The 22,161-nt window shown below is 36.3% G+C and overlaps 1 protein-coding gene across 1 annotated transcript; it reads left to right on the top strand.

The window, feature by feature from the left end:
* Positions 1–292: 292 nt before the first annotated feature.
* Positions 293–21,189, top strand: LOC128228206 (apoptosis-inducing factor 1, mitochondrial-like). The gene is made up of 18 exons (XM_052939371.1): positions 293–397; positions 1,083–1,261; positions 1,940–2,084; positions 2,540–2,667; positions 3,425–3,555; positions 4,304–4,391; positions 9,061–9,145; positions 11,007–11,083; positions 12,121–12,229; positions 12,552–12,596; positions 14,078–14,140; positions 15,180–15,268; positions 16,068–16,208; positions 18,497–18,639; positions 18,889–18,979; positions 19,690–19,729; positions 19,974–20,107; positions 20,512–21,189. The coding sequence occupies exons 1-18, from the start codon at positions 322–324 to the stop codon at positions 20,581–20,583; spliced, it is 1,836 nt and encodes a 611-aa protein (XP_052795331.1). The 5' UTR covers positions 293–321; the 3' UTR covers positions 20,584–21,189.
* The last annotated feature ends 972 nt before the right edge of the window (positions 21,190–22,161 follow it).

The following is a 22,161-nucleotide window of genomic DNA, read 5'->3' as shown; positions in this document are numbered from 1 at the left end:
GAACATGCATCGCTATTTGAAGAAGAAGATATCAGTGCTTTCACAAATTAAATAGTTTCTTGATGTTCCAGTCAACTCATGTCAAATTTCAATTTTACAACATAACATCAAAATTAGTAAACTCGTATGTTTTTACACTTTTTAAAAGCACATTCTCTCATAAAATACGTTTATAAAAAAAAACTTTGTTCAAGCCTCCGAAGAAAAATGATTCTACCGAAAAAATGCAATTGAGTGCATCCGGCTACTCTTTCTCGAGTTAATTTTTCTTTGAGTTCAATAAAGATTTACCTCCCCTAACACTTCTTTCTACCGGTTACAATGTCAATGTGTAGCAAAAACATGCTTAAATTTAATCATTTACTAAGAAGATCAGGTTCTGTAATCGGAATCAAAGGTTTGTACGTCAAATCAATTACAACAGTTCATAAAATTAAAGCTGTCATCGTAAAATAAGGCTGTATTGTAAAATATTTAACCTATTACATCACTCTTGAGCACACTGTCACTGTCAATCAGTCACATTCAGTGTGCTCAGAGTTATGAAAAAGGGAGAAGATCCCATTATATCTTTCAATCTTATTGTTGAGTATATAGAATAATATTTTCATAAAAATCACTAAATATTATATGGAAGTGTTAGACAAATCCATAGCAAGGGTGTAACAAGTCATACTCCATACTCCGGGCGTACAAATAAATTTATATGTTCCCGCTAATGGCAAATGCTTAAAATTGAAATCAAAGGGGATGTATAATGAATTTGCATGCATATGATTACTGCTTGAAGTCGTAATTTGACATAATGTTAGCGTTCAGAGTGTTTAAAAATGGTTCTTTTATACATGTACATGTAACTGGTGATTCATGGAGAAAAATATCCCTTTTGCCTCCACTTAATCTAATATAATTAGATGTTACTAAAGAAAGACCTTTATAGTTTGACACCTAGCTCAAGCGTACGGACCTGCAGTTTGAAATGCTTTAGGTTAGCCTTTGCATAGCTTCACTGTACATGTGTGCATTTCAATTAATATTTCGCTGTATTGTTTAAATTGTGTTTATTGTTGTTTTTTTTCAAGGTTTGCGATGTTGTTGTACTGAGACAGTAACTGGACAGGGACAGAGAAATAAGTTGAACATTGAAGTTGAGGGGAAAGAGGACAGGCAGGGGTCAACTAACAGAGGGAGGACTCATGGCAGGGCCTCCCAACATTACCTAGCAGCAGCTGGTGTGGGCCTCACTCTCTCTGCCTATCTGGTAAACATGCTAGTCAGACAAATTGGCTTCTACCTGACCCTCAGAATGAAAACCTAATGTTTGGCATAAAAAGTATATAACATAAACCCTGCAATATTTAAAATCTGGAATTTTAGAAAGCCTGAAAAGTAGTGCAGATCTTTTATCATAACATTTTTATACTAAACTGACAACAGTCTAAAGGACTTGATCTTTACCTGTATGTACAATACACTCCAAGGCATAGAATCACCTTTTTATACTATTTTTTTAATTTTAAACTGAAGGCCTCTTTTAGTTTATTTTGATGAACAAATTGAATAGAAGCATACATAGCATTTTATAATTTGATTCTCAACATTGTAATGGAAGCATAGCATTTTATTGTTCGTTTCGTAACCTTGAATAGCAGCATGACATTTTATGAAGAGATTTGCATCCCTGAAATCCATTTTGCAATTCTTCTGAAGTAATTAATCTCATACTTTAGATATTGCTTCACATCTAAAACGAGGTGGCTACCATCTTCCTATCATTAGAAGTGACCATGCACTTCATATAGATTGTGAGGTCAAAGACAGAACTACAAATCCAATTTTGCATCAGCTCTCTGCATATGTCTTTGGATAGCATCTTAATTGGTTAGAACACATATGGAAATCCTATATAGCTTTTATGACAAAATCCTTGTTTCTCCAGTACTGGCAACGGCTGGGGAAGGTTTATGCAGCTGAGGAAGATGAGGAAGAGACCCACAGGGATGTGGCTATAGATGAGCTTGGTGCCGAGGAGGGTGGACAAATGCCTGTGGGGAGTAAAGAGACTGGTGACAGCTCTGGGAATGGTGAGGCAAACATTGGGTCCTTCATTATTTTTTACCGAATAGCCTAGTATTGTAAATAAAACTTGCCAATAACTCATGATTATCTTTAGCACTTTATACAGGGCTTGAATTAAAAAAAGATTGTACCCACATATTTTTGTGAGTGCTGAAAACTTCAACTCACCCTGTTGATAATTAATTATCATAGAGACCAAAGCCTAACCAAAATGGTAAATTACTGCTAATAAATGTATTTACACACAAAATGTTACATAAACTAACTTGTGATTATGTTTTTTAATGTGAGTCAGAATCAATAACTATTATTGAATGCAGGATAGTAAATATAGTTCACAAACATGAACAGACATTTCTACTTGTATATGAACCAACAGTATTTCCTCACCTTTAATGTACTAAATCCTCCATCATTCATTGTTTTGTATGTGTACCGTTTACTTGTTTTATTTGTTAAGCAAAAGAAGAAGTAGATTGGTCGAAGGTTCCAGACTATCCGAGCCATGTACCTTACCTGTTGATAGGGGGAGGGGTGGCAAGTTTAGAGGCATATAAGGCAATCAGAACTAAAGACCCAACAGCTAAGGTGAGTAAGGTCATCCCTTGTTGGAAACATATTTTCCATTCTGTCTCGAATATCTTTACACCAATGTATAACTGTTGAATCCATTATATATTCAGCATTGTGAAATTCATAAATTTGTGGATTTTATTTTTTTAAATTTATTTTTGTGTGCAAAACTGCAGTCATAAATCGTCTGCAATATCACCACACTCCGAGCACTTGCCTTTCTCCACTGACATCATGCAGTTTATGATACAGTTCGAGAGTATGAAATTAGAGCAGATGCCCATGCCAATGATTGCTTGGTTGAAAAATTAGGACCCATAAATAGAGATGCACTCTCATCAAAGATATAAATTAGTTAAGCCAATGAATGCCAATTAAGCATTTTTGTGGACCGTGAAAAGCAGTGACATTACATCAATGTGAGTAATTAAACATAGAAGAAAGCTGACCTCTCAAGTTAAAGTTCATGTTTATAGTATTTCTATTTTTATTTCACATTGACAAATCTCTGCCGTAACCAGTAAATGTATTTCATGTTTTGTGCACTGTAAATTATCCATATCATATCAAAATACATATAGGGCTTAATTCAAAGTGTACCCTCATCATTTAAAAGCTGTATTGATTAAAAATTATTGCTTTTAAAGTCTAAAATTTGCAGAAATGCTAATGTCACTTAAATGGTCTTAATTTTATTTTGAAGCGACATATGCATGACTTGACAGTGTCTTAGAAATTGTTTTAACATCTGAGGACTTCCATGATTTTGTAGGTACTTATGATCAGTGAAGAAGACTACCCCCCGTACATGAGGCCCCCTCTTTCCAAAAACTTCTGGTTTGATGAAGACCCTCTGGCATACAGGTCATACGAATACACAAATGTATTTGGAAAGAAACGGAGGTAGGATCTTTTATTTTTCAGGCAGATCATTGTTTTTATTACCTGAGTCTTTAACTTTTCACACAAATCAAATAGTTCTTACGGAAATGTTAAGAAGGCATGGGATTGTTTTAATCTTTTGTTGCACCGTTTTAGTTATCATAAATATAAAATGTCCATATTGTTCGAATTAGGTTAATCCAATATAATGTTCCATATAATATAAGAGCATGCTCAAGTCTGAGGGACTGGACTCCTCACTCTCAATCATAGATTGCTCAGCTGAATGCAGTTCATGCTGGTTATCACATAATAGTTTTCCTTTACTTGGACCAAATCAAATTTAAAGGTTCCACAACTTCTGAAACATTTTCAACACGGAGGGAAAATCTTTGCATCATTGAAACTTACAGTCACCTGATCAATTTCAAAGAAATCGCTCAACAATATAACATGGTCTAATGGAAACAATAACCAATTATTGATAGAAAGTAAAATCAATCTGCATGAATTGTCTCCCTTAAACTATCAGAATTTCAACTTGGTTACATTTTTTTACTGTGTAAAAGAATCATTTAAAATTTACATCTATGGTATTACTGATTGTGCTAAAGACTTCAATATTCAAAAATGCCCTTTTTGTAGAAAAGTGTTAATTGATGTTTTTTCATTGGTGTAAATGATGTCAAAAGGTCATAACACTATAGGATATAAATTACAGAAAATGTATGTATTTACCTGCAAGTGAGATAATTTGTTCGCTTTTCAGTGTATTTCTCAGTGCTGGGCTCTACATGGAAGCCAAGAAATTACCTTTCTCTGAAAATGGAGGACTAGGATATATACAGAATATGAAAGTATGATCACCTCCTTGATAATTATTTATGACACTTGGCCATCTTAAATATTGTTTGTTTGTAGTGTCTTACCTAACTTAACAAAATGTCTTGATTCAATGTCCTGATTCATTTAATAAGCTTCAGCAATGAAACAGAATTCTTTTCTGTTGTGTACGAAAGACCAGTGGTGACATTTCAGATTCAATATTGGCTGTTGTGCTCCTGCCATTTCTTTCACATTTTTCTTGGTTTTACCAATTATTATGCCTCTTGAATTAGTGAAAAATGGTCTGGAAAAACTGTGGCGATTGTAGCTCCAAAAGTATTATACCTACACCTATGAAACTGCATAGAAATGTAATTCAGCATGAACTGTTGTGCTGACCTGCCATTTCTTTCACATTTTTCTTGTTCTTAAAAGAGTTATGGCTTTTGAATTAGTAAAAAATGTTTGAAAAACTGTCGCTTATAGCTCCAAAAGTATTGTTCTTGCTCTCATGAAACTTCATAGGAATGTTGGTCAGCATGGACTGTGGTGCACCTGTGCCACATTTCATCTGTTAACCAAGAGTTATTACCTGTGAGTTACTTAAAAAATGGTCTAAAAAATCTTCTGTCACATGCAGCACCAAAAATATTGCATCTGCGGTCATGCAACTGCATAGGAATCTGTTGTGCTCCTGCCATTTTTTGCACATTTTTATGCCCCCGAAGGTGGGCATATTAAAATCGCACCGTCCGTCCGTCAGTCCGTCCGGCTCTGTAACTTTCCCTTGTATGGACAGATTTTAAAATAACTTGCCACATGTGTTCCACATACCAAGACGACGTGTGGCGTGCAAGACTCGTGTCCCTACCTCAAAGGTCAAGGTCACACTTAGTGTTTATTCACAATTGAGTGCTGCATATAAGGACATAGAGTATAGGTTGTCGTGTCCGGGCTGTAACTTTCTCTTGTATGGACAGATTTTGAAATAACTTGCCACATGTGTACCACATACCAAGACGACGTGTCGCGTGCAAGACCCGTGTCCCTACCTCAAAGGTCAAGGTCACACTTAGTGTTTATTCACAATGGAGTGCTGCATATAAGGACATAGAGTACAGGTTGTCGTGTCCGGGCTGTAACTTTCCTTTGTATGGACAGATTTTAAAATAACTTGCCAAATGTGTTCCACATACCAAGACGACGTGTCGCGTGCAAGACCCGTGTCCCTACCTCAAAGGTCAAGGTCACACTTAGTGTTTATTCACAATGGAGTGCTGCATATAAGGACATAGAGTATAGGTTGTCGTGTCCGGGCTGTAACTTTCTCTTGTATGGACAGATTTTAAAATAACTTGCCACATGTGTTCCACATACCAAGACGACGTGTCGGGTGCAAGACCCGTGTCCCTACCTCAAAGGTCAAGGTCACACTTAGTGTATTTATAATGGAGTGCTGCATATAAGGACATAGAGTATAGGTTGTCGTGTCCGGGCTGTAACTTTCCCTTGTATGGACAGATTTTAAAATAACTTGCCAAATGTGTTCCACATACCAAGACGACGTGTCGCGTGCAAAACCCGTGTCCCTACCTCAAAGGTCAAGGTCACACTTAGAGTTTATTTACAATGGAGTGCTGCATATAACAACATAGAGTATGGGTTGGCGTGTCCGGGCTGTAACTTTCCCTTGTATGGACAGATTTTAAAATAACTTGCCACATGTGTTCCACATACCAAGACGACGTGTCGGGTGCAAGACCCGTGTCCCTACCTCAAAGGTCAAGGTCACACTTAGTGTTTATTCACAATGGAGTGCTGCATATAAGGACATAGAGTATAGGTTGTCGTGTCCGGGCTGTAACTTTCTCTTGTATGGACAAATTTTAAAATAACTTGCCACATGTGTTCCACATACCAAGACGACGTGTCGTGTGCAAGACCCGTGTCCCTACCTCAAAGGTCAAGGTCACACTTAGTGTTTATTCACAATGGAGTGCTGCATATAAGGACATAGAGTATAGGTTGTCGTGTCCGGGCTGTAACTTTCTCTTGTATGGACAGATTTTAAAATAACTTGCCACATGTGTTCCACATACCAAGACGACGTGTCGTGTGCAAGACCCGTGTCCCTGCCTCAAAGGTCAAGGTCACACTTAGTGTTTATTCACAATGGAGTGCTGCATATAAGGACATAGAGTATAGGTTTTTGTGTCCGGGCTGTAACTTTCCCTTGTATGGACAGATTTTAAAATAACTTGCCACATGTGTTCCACATACCAAGACGACGTGTCGCGTGCAAGACCCGTGTCCCTACCTCAAAGGTCAAGGTCACACTTAGTGTTTATTCACAATGGAGTGCTGCATATAAGGACATAGAGTATAGGTTTTTGTGTCCGGGCTGTAACTTTCCCTTGTATGGACAGATTTTAAAAAAACTTGCCACATGTGTTCCACATACCAAGACGACGTGTCGCGTGCAAGACCCGTGTCCCTACCTCAAAGGTCAAGGTCACACTTAGTGTTTATTCACAATGGAGTGCTGCATATAAGGACATAGAGTACAGGTTGTCGTGTCCGGGCTGTAACTTTCCTTTGTATGGACAGATTTTAAAATAACTTGCCAAATGTGTTCCACATACCAAGACGACGTGTCGCGTGCAAGACCCGTGTCCCTACCTCAAAGGTCAAGGTCACACTTAGTGTTTATTCACAATGGAGTGCTGCATATAAGGACATAGAGTATAGGTTGTCGTGTCCGGGCTGTAACTTTCTCTTGTATGGACAGATTTTAAAATAACTTGCCACATGTGTTCCACATACCAAGACGACGTGTCGGGTGCAAGACCCGTGTCCCTACCTCAAAGGTCAAGGTCACACTTAGTGTATTTATAATGGAGTGCTGCATATAAGGACATAGAGTATAGGTTGTCGTGTCCGGGCTGTAACTTTCCCTTGTATGGACAGATTTTAAAATAACTTGCCACATGTGTTCCACATACCAAGACGACGTGTCGCGTGCAAAACCCGTGTCCCTACCTCAAAGGTCAAGGTCACACTTAGAGTTTATTTACAATGGAGTGCTGCATATAACAACATAGAGTATAGGTTGGCGTGTCCGGGCTGTAACTTTCCCTTGTATGGACAGATTTTAAAATAACTTGCCACATGTGTTCCACATACCAAGACGACGTGTCGGGTGCAAGACCCGTGTCCCTACCTCAAAGGGCAAGGTCACACTTAGTGTTTATTCACAATGGAGTGCTGCATATAAGGACATAGAGTATAGGTTGTCGTGTCCGGGCTGTAACTTTCTCTTGTATGGACAAATTTTAAAATAACTTGCCACATGTGTTCCACATACCAAGACGACGTGTCGTGTGCAAGACCCGTGTCCCTACCTCAAAGGTCAAGGTCACACTTAGTGTTTATTCACAATGGAGTGCTGCATATAAGGACATAGAGTATAGGTTGTCGTGTCCGGGCTGTAACTTTCTCTTGTATGGACAGATTTTAAAATAACTTGCCACATGTGTTCCACATACCAAGACGACGTGTCGTGTGCAAGACCCGTGTCCCTGCCTCAAAGGTCAAGGTCACACTTAGTGTTTATTCACAATGGAGTGCTGCATATAAGGACATAGAGTATAGGTTTTTGTGTCCGGGCTGTAACTTTCCCTTGTATGGACAGATTTTAAAAAAACTTGCCACATGTGTTCCACATACCAAGACGACGTGTCGCGTGCAAGACCCGTGTCCCTACCTCAAAGGTCAAGGTCACACTTAGTGTTTATTCACAATGGAGTGCTGCATATAAGGACATAGAGTATAGGTTTTTGTGTCCGGGCTGTAACTTTCCCTTGTATGGACAGATTTTAAAAAAACTTGCCACATGTGTTCCACATACCAAGACGACGTGTCGCGTGCAAGACCCGTGTCCCTACCTCAAAGGTCAAGGTCACACTTAGTGTTTATTCACAATGGAGTGCTGCATATAAGGACATAGAGTATAGGTTGTCGTGTCAGGGCTGTTACTTTCCCTTGTATGGACAGATTTTAAAATCACTTGCTACATGTGTTCCACATACGAAGACAACGTGTCGTGTGCAAGACCCATGTCCCTACCTCTAAGGTGAAAGATACACTAAGTGAACTAAAGGCAAGATAAACTTTTCATGTACTGACCTTGTTCGTAGGTCAATGTCACATTCGGGGGCATTCGTCACATACTGTGACAGCTCTTGTTCTTGGTTTAAAACACCCTCAGATGTATACTGGTACATCAGTAGAAGTAGTAGAATTTTAAAATATTGTAGTTATTAATTGTAGTGTTTTAACATGTTTTATGTATAAATAAGTTTAAATTGAATGCCACTGAATGTTTTAATGCATAAATAATTAAGATTCCCAAGAGTATAGTCATTAAGTTTTACTGCTTAATTGGAATTACAACGCGTTCTACTTGCAGTGTAGTTAAATGGTTAGATTTTTTACATCGTAAACCGACCATATACATCCGAGGTTGTTTTTGAATGAAACGGTTGAGGTGTTCCTAATGCAGCAAAATTTAATGTATGATATAATTTTGAATATTCAGAATACACATGTACATTAATGTAAATAAGTCGTGAGCAAAAGATATCAAAGTACTTTTGATGTCATAACTTTGAGACTATAATGTAATCCTTTTGTATATTTCAGGTATTAAACTTAGACAGTGTTAATAAAACAGTGCTGCTAGAAAATGGTGTACAGATAGCCTTTGACAAATGTCTAATTGCCACAGGTATGTTCAGATATGCCTTTGACAGATAACTTGCCGTTTTATACTGTGTATAGGACACACTTCTTGACTATTCGAAGAATAAGGAGGGCTATACTACTCGCCCACGCATCGGGGTCCGGTTAAAGTTTGATGTGAATGTTGGGATTTTCACTTATAAGTCCAGTACCCTTCATTGAATTCACTTAATACTTCACACAATTGTTCAAATTATTGCCCCTGATTGACTATGGAACTTAGGTTAAAGTTTTAGGGCAGGCTGGCATATTTATTAATAACTTCTATACCCTTTATTCAATTGACTTAATTTTTTACACAGTTGTTCAGGACCATCACTCAATAAGGTTACATAACTCCATATTATTCTTTATACAAGTTATGGCCCATGATTGACTTCGGAGGAAATTTTAGGGCAGGTTTAAGTTCTAGGGCAAGTTTGGATTTTAATAAAAAAAACTTCTATACCTTTTATTAGTGTTTTTATTTTCCTTTTTTGACAGGCACAATTTTATATTCGTAACTAGGTTTTCACAAACAAGGTATTAGAATGAAATGCGTCATAGTTGGGGCGGGCTGGTGGGAGGTCAGCATCAAAGTCGCCTTATGAATTGAATAATTTTAGCTAGGGTTTGACATATAGTGACCAAACTTGGTATATAGAAGAGTTTATGGAGACGTTTCATGGGATTGCGTAATTAATAAGTAAGCAAACTTGTTAAATATAAAGAGTTTAGAGAGACTTTCATGAGATTGTGATTTGGGCCCCAGAGTCACTTTTTGATAGCAAACTTGTTATATATAAAGAGTTTAGAGAGACCTTTCATGAGATTGTGTTTTGGGCCCCAGAGTCACTTTAATTTGATTTTTTAATTGCTTTTGACAAGCACATACATCATTGGTATTCAATTCTAAGTCAAAGTGGCATTACCAAAATGCTTACTGAAGAACCCAAGTTTCAGACTTAAATAACGAAAAGTAGTCAAACAAGAAGTTAATAAACACAATATCAAATCCACTTTCACTCTTAATCAAACTTACTTTAACCCTTTAGCGCATGTATATGAGTTTGGCCGACGTTGCCCATTAGCGCATGTATCGAATATGGCCGACTATTGACAACTGCATGTAAATGCATTGCCCCTCATTTTAATATATCAATTTTGCCAGTTCCTTTTTGTAAACAATATACTGTATGTTTATACGGGCCACTTATCTAGCCACTTGCCTATGTGCTAAAGGGTGAAATGGAAATTCCAAGGAGTGTTCTTTTGAATTATTAAAACTGCACTCTTTAAGATTAATGTTTTGACTTTCTTTTTTTTGTCTTGGAATGAGCCAATTTTTGCGTACAGTAAATGTTTGGAAACCAGTGATACAGGACTACTGACAGAAGATCAGATCGCAGTTTTTCATATTTACATTCGAAAATTGATATTTTATGGCTAAAAACATTACTTCAGCTGTAAGAAAATGAGCATTTTGGCAGTTTTCCTAACAATTGAGAGCTGTTTTATTGTGACTTATCTTATATGACTGAATTGAAGGGATTGGTTCCAAAGTCAGCTGATTCTGAGACGAAAACTTACAAAATGTCAAAACTGTCAATCTGTGAGACTGCAGCTTTAAAGTGCTGTGGGTTTTAATACACAATGGATTTGGTCCATAATGATAAATAGACAGTGTTTCTAGTTATAAATGTTTGCACAATGATGCATGGATTTGATACATTAATATTGTGATATCAATATATTTGTTCCCAAAACTTCTTCAACTGCTTTATATAACATTTGCATTAACATTTAGACATTGGATGATAAGTGCAGTGTTATTGTTTAAAAGTATGACCTGAATTTCTGTGTTTCAGGAGGTCGACCTCGGCATGTATCTGTGTTAACTCGAGCCTGCCAGGACGTAAAGGAGAGGATCACACTGTTCAGAAATGTGAGAGATTCAAATTCGCTATTCATGTATATATTTATAATTTGAAGCTTTTTTTCTGGACTTGGCATGGGTCTCAAATGCATTCAGTAAGACAAACCTTTATTGACATTGAGTTGGCATGTTTGATTTTTTCTACCTGGTTCCCACGACTTTGTTACATCATGGCCACTATCTTACTATGGCATTTCCATGTCTTAGTTATCACTAAGTCGTGGCCATGACATACTTACTTTTGAAAAGGGATCCTACTTTTGAAAAGGGATCCCTCACATGTTGTTTTTCCCCAATCGTGCCAATAAGAGTGATTTATATAATGTTGTAACGAGATTTGTTTCATAATTGTTGTAAAAATAAATTAAAAATAAAGGTGCTCAGTATAGGTTGATGCAAAAAAAATAATTGGATTTTATTGCATTATCATGCTTTGCTCTTTTGACTTTAATGATAAAGATTAAGAAGTATTTTATATCTGGCCCCAATTTCTCAAAACTTCTTAAGTCTCTTATAACAGGATTAAGCTAATCTGACTATTTTTGTTGTTCTATAAAATGCGTATATTTTACTTCTGAAAGAATTTTTAGAAATTATGTAGGAATATTCTATATGATAATGACAGTAAGCCATTTTTCATTTATCAAAATCCATTTTCAGTATGTATTTAGGCTAATTGAAATAAGCGACTTAAGCCTGTTAAGCTTAAGAAGTTTCGAGAAATTGGGACCAGTTACTAAAATCAAATGCTTCTTTCAGTTTTCAGTATTAAACTTAAATAAGTTAAACATGACAATGCATTAAAATAACAAATAATAATTTGGCATCAACTTACATTGTGAGCCTTTAAACTAAGATAGTAAGTTGTGGTCAGGATATACAAGGTTGAGGCCACAAATATTCACACATGTCAACTAGATGTCATCAAACTAAACTCAGTAAGTTTTGTGAATTTATAACATATTCTGAACTGTAATTACCGCAACAAAATGATCTGACATAATTCCACAAACAATAATTATTGATATGTTTCTATGTGTTTAAAGCTGAAAGATGCATGGCGGCTACTAGAGGTTTTAGACACTGCAAAGTCAGTAGCGGTGATCGGAGGAGGATTCCTGGGCAGCGAACTTTCAGTAGGACTTGCATATAAAGGTAATTAGACATTTCAATGCATTAATATTATTTACTCGTTTGACAAAAATGATCAAAGCTATAATTTGGCGATTTTTATATTGGGAGTTTATGGCTACATAGCTATAAATATAAAAACATATATAAAGGCTAATATTTTTTATAATATTAAATCATTTGCTTTTTTTAGTTTTGATCATTGAAGTCAAATGAGTTTAACATAAAAGTGCTTTAAAATTACAAAAATAAAAATGCATTATTAACTTTTAATAAATTGTAGTTTGGTAAAAAGCGTATTTTTATTTGAGAGTCAGATTATCAGACAGGTATGCATCTATTTCAGGGGCAGAGAACAAATGTCAAGTATATCAGATATTTCCAGAGAAAGGTATGAAAGGGTTTGTCTTTGTTTGTTGTTATTGACAAAAAACAAATAACGAACTATTTTAGGCCGGTCTTGGGTCAATATTAATAGCAATAAGGGAAATCCTGTACAATGAAAATGACCAATGGGCTGATACAGTTATCAGATCTTTTAGGAAGATCGTATTCTTTAGTCAGATTGGCAAAACATAATAGGAAATGATCAAACTGGAGAGATGAAAGTATACAATTTAACTTTCAGAAGAGCTATTCTGCCATTTCGAAAGCTCCACTGTGTTCCAATGTATCCCATGTAAGATCCAATGTACTCATTTTGTAGTCATCCCTATTACCAGCATACAGGGATTGTAAAGCTCAGAATTTATCCTGATATCAGGAATTACAGCTTATAACTTCACTTTTGTACGGTTTTTGTTAGGATTGTTTTTTTGCTCTGACATTTGTATCAAAAAGCAGTAGGAGAGTACCTTGAAATGAATTTAAATGACTCTGGACACAATTTCAAAAGGGGCCTGTCTATGCCCCTTTAAGCTGCTTTGGGCTTGAATCCCTCATACTTAAACAGACCCTGTGCTATTTTTCAGGATTAACAATCATCATCCGTTAGAACCTTGAACAAAATATTGTATTATCAAGACTTCCAGTTATATAATATTATAAGTATCTTCCATGGCCGAGAGTGTAAGATAGGTTCATTCCGACCCGAGCGTAGGGTGTTATGCGGAAACGAGGTTTACCGAGTTTCCGCAAAACAACCTGCGCGAGGGTCGGGATGAAACTATCTTACACGAGCGGCTATGGTAGATGCTTTTTCTCCCACCTCAGTTAAACAAAATTAATTTAAAATGTATTGCTGGAACTCTTTTGTGCTTAGTGAAAATAATTGCGTATGGATATGCGATGGCACGTGGTTGTCATGGATACGCGCGCAGTGATCCAGTTAATGTTAATAGTCAAATCAGTCTTTTTAAATAGTTCTAAGGAAAATGAAGCATTATTTCTTGAATGGTGCGTGAAAACTGTTTTATGGTGACATTTGAAGCGAGAAATAATTAATTAGCGTTCTAAATATTACCATAAGACAAGATTTCCTTGATGCTACTGACGATAGTCTTCAACAATGGAGGTTATTATAATGTGGTGTTGCCCGTGGGCAAGATAAGAATATCTAGCATGGTTAAATTATTGGATCTACTTATCTGAGGTGGGAGAAATATATATATATATCATTATAAATTAATATTCAGGATTATCAATGCAAATATGTGATTGTATGACAAAGTCCGTTAATAAGACATGGTAGTATACAGCTTTCTGAATTATTACCTTTACATGGAACGAAAGAGATTGTGATTTACATGCAGCATACAGAACATGTTTGGAAGTGATTGGTCTACATTGTCATCATGCTTTTTTGATTTTTTATTTTTACAGAAGAGTTCAAAAAACTAATCATTGATTTGTTGATTTTATTATTTTTTTCAGGAAATATGGCGAAAGTATTGCCAGAATATTTAAGTCAGTACACCACAGATCAAATAAAAGAATGTGAGTAGAAGTCTCCTGTTTTTTTAATGTCACTTACCTTGTATAGAAAAACACCTATCTAGGTTCAATCATTGTCTCAAGTCTCCTATATGCCAAAAAACATGGATATGTTCAAAATATGAGAGCTCAAGAATATTTACCAGTTGATTTCGTGTAAACTGATTGTAGGGTGGTTTTGGTTTTCGAGCCTTATTTACATTTGTAAACATCACATTCCTCAAAGGCTTTCCGTCAATATATTTTGTTGCAATTATAACCTACAAACTTGGGAGTAAAAAACAGAGGAACCTGTCAAAAGGACGTCATCATGTATGGGAAATGTTTAAATGATACTACATGTACTTGCTGGGTGAAAATATGGCAACATGGAGATTTTAACATTTTTGCGCCCCCATCTTCGAAATTAGACTACAAGAACTTACTAACGCCTTTGACTCACTTTACGTGAAAGCATTTTATTAACCCTTCTAATGTACTTTATTAGATTAACTCACAATCTTTTAATTACATTCATATTCTTATCATTTCTTATGAACACAACTTTTGGAATACCACTGATCTAAATAAAAATAACATTTGTGATTGGTCAACTCTGATGAATGCTGCCGTTGTTCAAACATCTGTATCATACTACCTTTAATTATCTTGAAAGCGTTATTTCCAGCATTATAGTTAGATTATCATCATAAAGTGAGTAAAGTAATGAGTGTAAATATTAATGTTAAATATTTTAGAATTGTGGTTCATCTGTGTAAAAAAACATTTGGTTAGTGCACGGTTAATCGTTAAGTCGATCAGACTTTTGTAACTGAGCACTGACTAAATGTTTTCATACACTGATGAATCACATTACTAAAATATTCTATACTGCATATTCCACTAAATATTGATATGGAATCTTTCCTTTCATTTTACTATTTTCTTCATTCAAAGGTATTGTCAGGAACAACATGTATTTGAGAACGTTAAAATAACCAATGTGCAGTGTTAACGTGCAAATTGAACTTATATTGGCGGTTTGCTGTTGGTTTTGTTTCAGATGGTGTTACGGTTGTTCCAAATGCCAATGTCACATCTGCTGTATTTGAAAATGGAAAAGTTAAACTGAAGCTCTCTAATTCACAGACAGTGAGTATAAACTACTCTCATCTCATCTCATCTGTCATCTGGACAAAATTTGCACTTTGACCTCTCCTCATCATAGCTCAGAAACTGCTCTATGGTCACAAGAAAATTTGTTCTCAGCCTGACAATGGCAATACACATACAGTCGAAGTCCAATGGACCGGCTACATACCCTCGAGCCTCGGAAATTTCGAGCCAAGCGGGAATGTTTACATTCAATATATAGAAATCGGTCCCTTACATCCAGTTCGAGCCAACGAGGAATTCGAGCCAAGTGAGTTTGAGCACATGTACACACTGTACATGTATTTTGAGAAAGTCACATCACAGGGGGCTCATTAATAACGGCTGGTCAATGGCCACAGTGCTTGGTCGTGGGTTAAGGGCTAAAGTGCTTTTTCATGGTCACAGTCTTTTGATAAAAAAATACAGTCGGGTGTTGCTGTATAGTATTTTAATGTGTGTAAAAAAAATGGAACCCACAGTGAGCCCGTACATTCATTATCTCAGGGGTTAGGAGAGATTTGTGGATTTATTGTTCAGGGCTGGTATAAATAAAACATTTTGTATAAGTAATTTCTAAACTTCAGTCTTTTTCGTAAAAAGAAATCCATGGTCAAATTTAAAGAAAAAAAACAAGTGTTTTCAACACATATTTATGTAAGCTCTTGTATTGCTTGTGTTGCTATGGGGGTGGAGCCCAACACAGAGCTGGCATGGTCTGACGGCCTTGAGCTAGACAGACAACATAAAATGATTGAACTGTTATAAAGTTGACCACATTGATTCACCTTTTCCTCAGGTGTCGGTAGATCATGTTGTGGTGGCTGTGGGGGTGGAACCCAACACTGAGCTGGCCCGGTCTGGCGCCCTTGAGCTAGACAAACAACACGGGGGATTCCTGGTCAACAGCGAGCTTCAGGCCAAGTCAGATATATATGCTGTGAGTTGAATGAGCTTTAACTAAGCCTTGATTATGTAAATGTTTTTTTCCTTTAACTAACTATCTTATGAAAAAAACTTATGGCCACATTGATGTCATAGAAATCGGAGTGTTCAGACTTATTTTTCCAATTTGATTTGTATTTTATTTGTTAAAGTAGCGATATTTGTGCTTGAAGAAAAAAAGACTTGAAAAATGTTAATGTTAATGGAAATTTATTTTGGTAAAAAGAGTCCATTTTTTTATCCTTGAACAATAGATTAAAACCCTAAAAAAGTTGAACATTATATGAATCAATCATGTTAGCAGTATTATTCTCCTGTTTGCCAAAACGACACTATCTTTCCTCCATCAAAGGCAAAGAGGACTTATTATCAAGATTTTGTTAATTTTTTAAGAAATTCATTGCTTTTTTATTAGCTCGCCTATTCGAAGAATAAGGAGAGCTATACTACTCACCCAAGCGTCGGCGTCACGTCGGCGTCGGCATCACCCCTTGGTTAAGGTTTTGCGTGCAAGCACACATAGGATAATATCTCAGCAACTACTTGAGGTATTGCATTGAGACTTTATACAATGGTACTCAACCATCCAATCTATCTAATTAACCAAGTTTGATAACTCTACTTTGCATTTAATGCCAATAATAGGCCTTTATTATTTGACTTTAATAGAAATTCTGGTTAAGGTTTTGCGTGCAAGCACACATAGGTTAATATCTCAGCAACTTCTTGAAGTATTGCATTGAGACTTGATACAATGGTACTCAACCATCCAACCTACTTAATTAACCAAGTTAGATTACTCTAGTTTGCATTTGATGTAAATAATAGGCCTTTTTTATTTGACTTAGAAATTCTGGTTAAGGTTTTGCGTGCAAGCACACATAGGTTAATATCTCCGCAACTGCTTGAGGTATTGCATTGAGACTTGATACAATGGTACTCAACCATCCAACCTACTTAATTTACCAAGTAAGATAACTTTAGTTTGCATTTAATGCAAATAATTGCCCTTTATTATTCGACTTAGAAATTCTGGTTAAGGTTTTGCGTGCAAGCACACATAGGTTAATATCTCAGCAACTGCTTGAGCTATTGCATTGAGGCTTGATACAATGGTACTCAACCATCTAACGTACTTAATTTACCAAGTAAGATAACTCTAGGTTGCATTAAATGCAAATAATTGCCCTTTATTATTCAACTTAGAAATTCTGGTTACGGTTTTGCGTGCAAGCACACATAGGTTAATATCTCAGCAACTGCTTGAGCTATTGCATTTAGGCTTGATACAATGGTAATCAACCATCCCACCTACTTAACTTACCAAGTTAGATAACTCTAGGTTGCATTTAATGCAAATAATAGGCCTTTATTATTCGACTCAGAAATTCTGGTTAAGGTTTTGCATGTAAGCACACATAGGTTAATATCTCAGCAACTACTGGATATATTGCATTGAGACTTTATAAAATGGTACTCAACCATCCAATCTACTTAAATAACCAAGTAAGATAACTCTAGTTTGCATTAAATTTAAATAATGGCCCCATTTTTATTCGACATAGAAATTCTGGTTAAGGTTTTGCATGTTACCACTTTTAAGGCAATACCTCAGCGAATACATCACGTATTGCATTGAAACTTTACACACAGGCTCCCAACCATTTAACCTTCTTATATAATCAAGTAAGATAACTCTATCTTTCATATCATATAATTTTTGCCCCTTTATTATGCGACTTAGAAATTCTGGTTAAGGTCTTGCATGTTAGCAAACATAGGATAATATCTCAGCAACTACTTAAAGTATTGCATTGAGACTTTATACAATGGTATTCAACCACCCAACCTAATTGAATAATCAAGTTAGATAACTGTGTTTTGCAAATAATGGCCCTTTATTAATACGCTTAAAAATTCTGGTTAAAATTTTGCATGTAACCACATTTATGTTAATATCTCCACACATGTATTGCATTGAAATCTAATCTAACAGTGATCCATGCATGTTTTGCTAAAACTTTTCAATCCTTACACTGAAAAGCGGCGGAATAGTCGAGTGCGCTGTCTCTGTGACAGCTGTTGTTGATTCACAGAATCTGTATTTAATTAATTGGGAAAATATCATGAAATTTTGGGGAAAATGAACATTATTTCTCAAGTTGAAACAGCCTTTGGACAGCAGTAAATTGCACCCAAAATAATCACTGCCTGTATAATACAGTCCTTTCCATTAGATATTTCAGTTGTATAATTTGTGTTACACGCTTCCCACCCATACAGGCTGGAGATTGTGCATGTTTTTACGACCCTCATTTGGGCAGACGAAGGGTTGAGCATCACGATCATGCATACATTACCGGGCGACTCGCAGGGTTTAACATGGCAGGAGACGCACAGTCATACAGGCACCAGTCCATGTTTTGGTTAGTGACTTATGCAGAGTAGAAATAGAGGGAACATGATAATCTGCCCTCATAAAGGGTCATGGTTTGTTAATATCTTGTCAGCACAATAACTTTTGAACTGTTTGAACCAGTATCTGAGAAATTTATATTATTTCTTCACAGGCTGTAAATGTATACAGCTATGCTTTATGATATAGGGTAAAAATATGATAATGGAAAGACAGATGCTGTGATCCATTTATTCTGACTCCATGCTGTATCTTGCAGGTCCACTGTTGGCATGTTAAGTTATGAGGCTGTTGGGATGGTGGACTCCAGTTTAGACACTTGCTCCGTGTTCAGGAGGAAAACTGATGAGGTGATTTCTGCTTAGTTTATATTTACTTCTTTTAGCTTGATTGTGACACAAGCTGATAACTCTGGAGGCTGTTTCCAGATCCCATCAATTATATGACACTTAAGACCCCCAACTTATTTGATGATGGGTTCATATAAGGGGTTGTTGGTGTCATATGAGGGGTTGATAGTGTCATAAAATGGGTCAATCTTGGTAATATAAGGGTTCAATAATGGGTTGGGGATGTATTATTAAGGGATGGGGGTCCTATAAGGGGTTGGTGGGGTCCTATAAGGGGGTGGTGGGGTCCTATAAGGGGTTGGTGGGGTCCTATAAGGGGGGGGGTCCTATAAGGGGTTGGTGGGGTCCTATAAGGGGGTGGTGGGGTCCTATTAGGGGGATTGGGGTCCTATAAGGGGTTGGTGGGGTCCTATAAGAGGGTGGTGGGGTCCTTTAAGGGGTTGGTTGAGTCCTATTAGGGGGTTGGTGGGGTCATATAAGGGGGTTGGTGGGGTCCTGTAAGGGGGTGGTGGGGTTATATCAGGGGTTGGTCATCTCATATAAGGGGGGGGTCATGCAATTGGTTGGTTGGATCATATAAATATCAATCTTTTTCTTCTTTTTTTATCTATTCTGTAATAAACATATTTTTTAATTTATACTCCATTTATTTCTTTTATTATTTCCATGTGTAGTTTTGAAATTTAATTTTCCCATAATTGTATTCCCAGGAAACGTCCGAGAAGAAAGAGGACAAGACAAGTAAAAATGGTAAATATATGTGACACTTGTTTCCTTAAAAAAATTAACATATTAATTCAAAAAAAGGGTTGGTCAGGTTGGTGGAAACAAACCATTTTTTTCTTTCACACTTTAAATCTGTTACTGAATTGAAATAATACTGATCCAATCTGACATGAACCATTTATACATAATTTATAGAATTTAAGCCCCAAAGTATAATAAAAAAAATAATAATGAAGTATAGTATGTTGGTTTTGGTTTCTTGTTGCAGAGAGACATTTCAATGAGGGTGACTATGGAAATGGTGTGATATTCTACCTGAAGGACGGGCGTGTGGTTGGGGTTGTATTATGGAACCTGGAGGGTTTCCAGGGGGAACCAACCCGTATAGACATCGCCAGACAGGTAGTGTACAGTGACAGCCCCCATTGTGCCAACTGTCATTATGTTATCTTTACATTGACCAAGTCTTTTCTATAGTGAACAACTGACGTTAACTTTGTGTGAACCATTTGACTATATTTTTCTTCTTTTTTTGTTCTCACTTCAGCCAGATTTGACAGGCACAAAGTCTTGCCCAATGATACACATGTATTTACCATTCTTTTACATGAAGGTGACACCAAAAAACAAACTTCCTTTCAGAATTTTGATGGCTTAAATTTTGATGGATAAAAATAAATAGATAAAAACTCAAATATACAGTAAGCGTCATCCACATTTTATACTTGCTTCAAGAAGAACGTTTTATGCTAATGAAAACTATCAAAAAATAAATGTTTTTTTTACAACATTTTTCCTGGTTTCAGGTCATCGCTGACGGAGCCAAAGAAAAAGACCTTAAAGAAGTAGCTAAGCTGTTCAATGTATATGCTGACTGAATAACGATTACCTCCTAGAATTGTGATGAAATAGATACATGTAGTGTGTTTTGACATTCTCAGAGACTTTTAAGATGGTGGCATTCAATAACTGATGAACATACATTTGTATTAGTTTTGAAGATGGCAGACTTTAAAGTCTTCAAGATAATTGAATATGGAACATTTCTGGGATACTATTGTTGTGTGTTGACTTTCTCAGATACCTTTAAAAAGGTGGCATTCAAATACCAATGAACGTTTTAGTGTTGAAGATCGCAGAATATGGAGAACTCCTGGAATACTATTGTTATGACATAGTTAGAGTTGAGGATGACAGACCTCAAAGACTTGAAGATACTTATTCCATATTTACTGTCTAAGATATTATTAAAATGGCAGTATGCATACATGGATGAACATTGCCTACAAGAGAGCATGTCTTCACCTGTGTTAGACTTATTAAGAATGTATTTGATTGTAGATAATGAATTTTAAAATAAGTATAATATACATACTTGTTAGAAAAGTTACAGTGACTTGTTTGTAAATATTATCACACATATTCCAACATGATTATGCTTAAATTTATATATTTTTCTTAGAACTTGACTAAAAAAACTCCAATAAAATGGAATATTGTTCTTAAACTGCATTTTTTAAGAATGGGAACATTAATCTTTGAAGAAACAAAACAAAAAGGAAGTCGACAGGTCCAAAACAGTCCTCAAGTTATTTTGCAGAAAAAGGTGTTTATAGGATTCTTGACCTTGAACTAGACTTACTGTCCTCAGAATCATGGGGGGGAGAGTCATTTAACACATGTTAAGTGACAATATGCTTATGAATACATATGCAGATCGAACGTCAAAGTCAACAGTCTTATGAAAAGTTTGAACACATTTCAGTAAAACTTTGTGCAAACATCAATGATAAAAGAATTTCTTAAAGCACCGTGATTCAATTCCACATATTCTTGATGGGTACCGGATGTTTCGTCACCTTACCAGTTCGTCTACCTTATTTTATAGTACAAAATGGGTAGTTGTTTCGTCAACATAGGAGTGAGCAAACACCAATTTAGGAAGAAAGGAATAATTCAGAAGAACATTTATTGAATATTTTACCTTTTGATGTGTATGTTGACAAGCGGAGTGTGTGAAAGCGTTTATTACTCAAGACCGTGTTTTTGTATTTTTTAAAATAGCATTGTTACTAACACTTTGGCCTTGTATGGAGATTTGGGTAGATTCCCATTGTACATTCATGAGACCCTTCAATCATCTGGTCTCAATGAAGAATGGCTTTATCCTGGTTTTGTGAAAATTAAATGTTTTGTGCCTGTTCTTCGGAGTAGACTTCGAGATAGGTTCATTCCGACCCGAGCGTAGGGTATTTTGCGGAAACGAGGTTTACCGAGTTTCCTCAAAACACCCTGCGCGAGGGTCGGGATGAACCTTTCTTACACGAGCGGCTATGGTAGATGCTTTTTCTCCCACCTCAGTTAAACAAAATTAAGTAAAAATGTATTTTTTTGTCGGAACTCTTTTGTGCTTAGTGAAAAAAATTGCGTATGCAATAATTCGTGGTTGTCATGGA

This window comes from Mya arenaria, chromosome 3, assembly GCF_026914265.1.
Source record: "Mya arenaria isolate MELC-2E11 chromosome 3, ASM2691426v1".
In the NCBI taxonomy this organism is placed as follows: domain Eukaryota; kingdom Metazoa; phylum Mollusca; class Bivalvia; order Myida; family Myidae; genus Mya; species Mya arenaria.
Note: the sequence above shows the minus strand (reverse complement) of the source record. Positions and strands in the feature narration are given on the sequence as shown.

Bases quoted from the DNA above. Each gene is read 5' to 3' on its own strand.
- LOC128228206 (XM_052939371.1), top strand. From the start codon at position 322: ATGTCAATGTGTAGCAAAAACATGCTTAAATTTAATCATTTACTAAGA. The intron at 4,392-9,060 runs GTATGATCACCT...TGTATATTTCAG, and splicing joins GATATATACAGAATATGAAA to GTATTAAACTTAGACAGTGT. The intron at 16,209-18,496 runs GTGAGTTGAATG...CCACCCATACAG, and splicing joins CCAAGTCAGATATATATGCT to GCTGGAGATTGTGCATGTTT.